The sequence below is a fragment of the Leptonychotes weddellii genome, chromosome 6 (genome assembly GCF_054177405.1).
Source record: "Leptonychotes weddellii isolate Sample4059 chromosome 6, ASM5417740v2, whole genome shotgun sequence".
NCBI lineage: Eukaryota > Metazoa > Chordata > Mammalia > Carnivora > Phocidae > Leptonychotes > Leptonychotes weddellii.
Genome location: NC_138374.1, coordinates 25973911 through 25979646, shown reverse-complemented (window position 1 = coordinate 25979646; position 5736 = coordinate 25973911). Strand labels below are relative to the sequence as shown.

Sequence of the window (5736 nt, the reverse complement as noted above, 5' to 3'; positions counted from 1 at the left end):
CCAGGGGAAAGGTTTGGAGCCGAACCTCGGTGTCTCAGGGACAGCTAGGCACAGCGCTACACAGGCAGAGCCTTATACCATGGTCTAGGTCTGCAGAGCATTCCCATGCATCTCCCTGCTCCCAATCAACGTTTCCTGAATGAACAGCCCGCCATGGCCCTAACCAGAACATTCGCTCCCTCCCACCACACTACCAGAACTTACCTCTGGGAAGACACTAAATTGGCTCCTTTCTCTTTGAGGGTCACCTCGGAGGGGTACGAAGGAATAGGTAGCCCTATGTAACTTGCAAGGCCCCCAATTTGTTGTTGAACACTCCCTTCTTGATACAGGCAAAATACTACTAATCATCTTCAGTAACAACTGCAAGAAGATTCCAGTGGGCTGGGTGAGATAAAGCAAGAGCTCTGCTGTACCCAACAAACAGTAAACAGTGTAACAGTAAAAACTCCATCAGTACAATGTCTTAATAGGCAGAAGAGCTTAAAATCCCCAGTTGTACCAGCTGTGGCAACTAGAGAGAGGATTTAGAATGATGTGTATACATCTTGACGTTTCTTGGTCCTCTGGGCTAAGGTTCTCCACGTGAAACAGCTGTGTTCTTCTAGGGCCAGTTTGTATTCCTGATCCTGAAACAAAACCCACATAAGCAGAGTCCTAGCTTTGCAACTAATTAAAACAGGGTGACACAAAATTCAACCCTTATTAGAACCATGTACTCCTAGAGTTCACACTGCACAAAAATTTACATGTGTCATCTTATTTGGTTCTCACAATAATCTTGAGATGAAAGCCAGAAATCTAGACTTTATAGATGGCTATCCCCACCACTGCTCCGTTCTCCTAGGACTCTTGGATAAAAGCATAACTGAACAGCTACTTCCAGGCAGGAAAGGGAGAAAATTCACGAGATGAAGCAAGCAGACAAGTCGGATTTAGAAATTTTCTTCAATAACATTTTCTTCTGTTGTGTCTGAAACATCTGATACCCTTTCCTTCCATGGGTTTTGTAATTCTTTTCTGACAGTAGAAAGTTCCATTTAAAAAATTGCCTTGGGGGCGCCTGGGTGGCTCAGTTGAGCATCTACGTTCACCTCTTCAGCTCGGGTCATGATCTCAGGGTCCTGGGATCGAGTCCCACATCCGGCTCCATGCTTAGCAGGGAGTCTGCTTCTCCCTCTCCGTCTCTCTCTCTCTCAAGCAAGTAAATAAAATCTTTAAAAAAAAAAAAATTGTCTTGACAGATGGTTCTCAAACTTTGATGTACACACAAATCATATCAGGATCTTGAGCCCTGGGACGCCCGGGAGGGGCCTGCGTTTCCAGCAGCTCCCAGGTTATAGTTTTGCCACTGGGCTGAAGGCCACACTTGCAGGTGCAAGAGAAGCAGACATCTAGTGTTTAAAACATAAACCTGCTCCCATCCCAGTGACCTCCCTTTTGCCAGTGATCCCATTTCTTCAATTTCATAGTATTTATAGGATGCTTTTTTCCACTCTCAAGCAATCTGATGCCCAAAGCAGCTAACTTTTTTCCAACTAATTAGATTTTCCTGCCTTTGATCTGTCCTTCCTCTCAATCATCCTGTTAACATTTAGCTTTCCTAAAACAGGCAATCCATTTAAGAACCTACCAGTTTCTTATTACCAGACTCATCAAATCTAAATTCCTTGACTTGGACCTCAAGGCTCGCCAATTTATTACTCTGCATCAGGCAGTGTTCTAGCACTCTCCACGTACTAACTCATTCAATCCATACAACAACCCATGCTGCTGGTAGTACGACTATCTCCTCTAGATGAGGAAGCTGAAGAATAGGTTGGGTAAGTTGCCCAAGTCACAAAGCTCTTAAGTGTCTGACGCCAGACAGTCTGGCTCCAGAACAAGGTGGAAAGACTCAGCCGGAAAACCTGAGACCCAAGTTTCAATTCAGGATCCATCAAAAACTTGATGTGTGGCTCGGGGAAGTCACAATGTCACTAGAGCCCATTGTCCTCGTCCATAAAATAAGAGTTGGCCTGGCTGATCGATAAATTTCTTTTCCTCAGAGTCCACCTATTCCGTCATGTTTTCTCCCCCTTCACAGTATCAGGCAGTTGCTTCACAGTCCCCCCACCCCCGCCTCCCCACAATGGCCAGGGCTCCTGCTACTTCTCCCCCTCCCGATCTCACCCCCACCCAGCAGCCACTCCAGGCCTTGTTACTTCACCTCTAGGGCATCAGTTTCCACCTCTGTGGTACCAGCAAAGTACTTACCTTGTAGGGACTCCAGTTTAGAGCCTTCAGTTCTTCCGTTGTGCTAGGATTTTTATAGTACAAAACAGCTGAAGATACACAGGCAACCACCTGCAGCATAGGCATCTTTTGAGGGGACAGTCATTCTGTTGAAATTATATTTGACAAAATGAATTTTTGACTTGAATTTCTTCAGTTAGCCTCCCCTATTTTCTTACCATCATTTTTGAATTGTCCAAAAGGTACCCTCAGAAATCCGATAAGGTTCAAGCTAAACACGTGGACGGAAATCAAGAAAACATACTCGTGGCCCTTAGAAATGCCTTTATTTATAAAATAACTACTTAAATATAAACATCTCTAAATATAAACACTGTTCACAGGAGACTCGCGTTGCTGCCTTTTGACCAACCCGCAGACACACAGGGCTAAGGGGTCCCACAGGTGTCTCCCCGCTCATCAGGATTTTAAGACCAAAGGTGCACTTGAAGGAGCAGGGGCTGTAAGGTGTTCTTAATTCCCTTTCTTAAGGCAAAATTCATAGTTTTCTATTCCAAGGTAGGCTTCATATCTGGGGAAGACCTTAAGAATAAGAGCCCTGCTTAAATAGAATTTTCAGGGGGAGATTCTTTGTGTAAGGATTAGCGAAGATCTTCCTGAGGCGAGAGGGAGGGACGATCAGGCACTTTAGGATTTGTTTGGCTTAGACTACGGTTCCTGAAGCATGGAGGTTAGTGGTAAAACAGAAAATGCTGATTTCCAAGTCTTGGATAAGCTACCTCTGGGACTGCTTCTCACTCATACAATACACAAGCATTATGCTTTCTGCATCTGTGGACAGTAGTGTGGATGAAGGAGAAAGGCATCCCATCTTCCACCAGGCCAGACTGGTTTCAGCTTACTGTAGGGCGAGCTCTTTCCATGGGGTGGCTGGAGCTCTGATCTTGTTCTCCTAGGAAAAGCTATCAGTTATTGGGTTGCAGGTGAAGGGCCAGAAGACATCACACACGGACTCAATAAAGCAGAGGTGACTGTTAGAAGGGGCAGAAGGTTGTAAACCTCAAAGGGAAGAGACCCATTCATAGAAAGACTGAAGGGAAGTAAAGACCCTAAACACTTTTTAAAAAGAGAACGCAATTGAATTTTGCCTAGCCGATCTGGAAATGCAGTATTTGAAATAAATAAGATTACAGATGATAGTGTTTTAGGGACTTTTAGAAATTAGGGGTGGGTGTGTATGTGTGAATGCGTGCCAAACACTGAAGCGTTGAAACACCAGATTTGGTACAATCTCAACAAACTTCTTGCCACGTGCAGAGGCGCAGTCTAAAAGGGCTCCCAGAGAATTCTCTTCATCCAAGTCAGTTTCGTGGAGCATGGGACTGCCCCAAACTCAGTATGGTACAACCCACGCCAACATCTTCTCATGCTGGAGCACAGCTTCCAGCATATATCCGATACTGGTCTTCCCATTGGAAATTTCTCATTTCCAAAGGCTGACCCAAGACTTGCCTTTCTTCTCATGGTCACAGAATCATTCACAAGCCCCAGGGTCCATTTAAAATTCTAGAAAGTCTAGTGAGCATCAAAGTTGACAACCCAATGTCAGGAAACAAGACTCATCCTGTGCCCTGCGCTGTGCCGTGGTTGGTTAAACAATGCAGACGGGGCCGGTGTCCCAGGAGCAGGTGCCCTCTTGGAGGGCCACCAGAACCCTTCAGCAGAAGGAAGTGAAGGCAGCAAGGTTAAACGGGAGAGGGAATAGGCTCAGGTATATTCAGTTTTGCGGATATAATTGGATGGAACATAGCCCTTCTTCCCATTAACTTCGGCTAACCACCACTCTGTATTTCCCGTAACATCTTTAAACTCCAGGATCTTGAGTCTCTGATTGGCTAACACACTCAGCTCATTTGGGTTCCGTGCCTTGAAGGTATAGACAGCAAAATAGACCTGTGAGAGGGAGAGAAAATGAGTTGGGAAACAGGAAACTGCTTGGAGCAATACTGTCCAGCAGAACTTCCTATATGGTGATAGGAATGTTCTATGCCTGCGCTACCCAATATGGCAGCCTCTAGCCACATGTGGCTATCAAGCACTTGAAGTATGGCCAGTAAGAATGAGGCACTTAACTTTAAATTTTATTTAATTTTTTTAAAAAATTTTATTTATTTTTTGACAGAGAGAGACACAGCGAGAGAGGGAACACAAGCAGGGGGAGTGGGAGAGGGAGAAGCAGGCTTCCCGCTGAGCAGGGAGCCCGATGCGGGGCTCGATCCCAGGACCCTGGGACCATGACCTGAGCCGAAGGCAGACACTTAACGACTGAGCCACCCAGGCGCCCCAAATTTTATTTAATTTTAACTAACTTAAATTTAAATAGCTACATAGGGTTGGTAGCTACCATAATGAACAGGGCAGATTCAAAGAAAACCAAAATTCATATCCTTTTACTCTTTTCAGAGTTGCCTTAAAAAGTGGAAGAAGGAACCTTCAGTCAATATGGCAGACAGGTCGTGTTCCGTGATTGGGAGGGGAAGCCATGAGGCCCATGGGGGCACAAGGATGAAAACAAACTCTTAGGACTTGGAGGAGTCAATGAAGCTAGAAGTGAGCTTTTTAAACAAAATCAGAATTGAAAAAAGGGCCATCTTCTCCTTCCACATGTCTAGAAAAAGTGTCCACTGATGGGAGCAGAACTTGGATGTCTGTCCTGGGCAGTGGGTAGTAACAGAATCACCAGAGGAACAGGCATGCCCTATGCTCATCTGTAGCTCTGAGGAATGTGGCACAGAGAGACTGAGCTGAGAAGCTCGTGTGAAAACTGGCCTTTTGGAATCCCGAGCTTGGCAGAGGCAAATACCTGCACAACCCAGGACATGTCTGAGTCTCTCAAAGGCAACCCTGCTGGAGATGAGCTCACAGACAGACGGTATAAGACACCCATGGAAACTCCCTGCTGCAAGAGGGAGCAAAGGGAACAAGTGGGTGAACCAAGGGTTCCTGAGCCGTGAATGTGAAAGTGACTTTAAAATAGGTAGGTTTAATATGCTCAAGATACAAAAGCTATATTCAAATTCATAAGACAAAAATAGGCCATTATAAAAAGAATAGAAAAACTGAAACAGAGTCAGAATGTTATTTCTAAAGTCCAGGGGGAAAAAATATAAAATAAAAAAAAATAAATAAAAATAAATAAATAAATAAATAAAAAACTAAATAGATGGGATAAACGGCAGACTTTATACAATGAGGAATTATGAGCTGGCAGAGTGGAAAAGGTTTTCAATATAACACCTTGTAAATGCCCAGTGACACTGCAGAAGGGCCCAGAAATAGCCTGCAAGGTGTCAGCCAAAGAAAGTGCCCAGAAGGGCGCCTGGGTGGCTCAGTTGGTTAAGCGACTGCCTTCAGCTCAGGTCATGATCCCAGGGTCCTGGGATCGAGTCCCACATCGGGCTCCCGGCTCAGCGGGGAGCCTGCTTCTCCCTCTGACCCTCT

The 5736-nt window shown here is 45.1% G+C and overlaps 1 protein-coding gene across 3 annotated transcripts in view; it reads right to left on the bottom strand.

Annotated features, from left to right (window-relative positions):
- Nucleotides 1-2544: 2544 nt before the first annotated feature.
- Nucleotides 2545-5736, bottom strand: part of DNMBP (dynamin binding protein) — a 45347-nt gene continuing 42155 nt past the window's right edge. For 2 of the 3 annotated variants that reach the window (XM_081823654.1, XM_081823653.1), the window contains one exon: nt 2545-4188. In XM_081823654.1, the coding sequence (XP_081679780.1) occupies nt 4003-4188 (186 nt within the window). In that variant the 3' untranslated portion in view covers nt 2545-4002. The remainder of the gene's footprint in view (nt 4189-5736) is intronic. The other variant, XM_081823655.1, reaches the window with a different exon arrangement.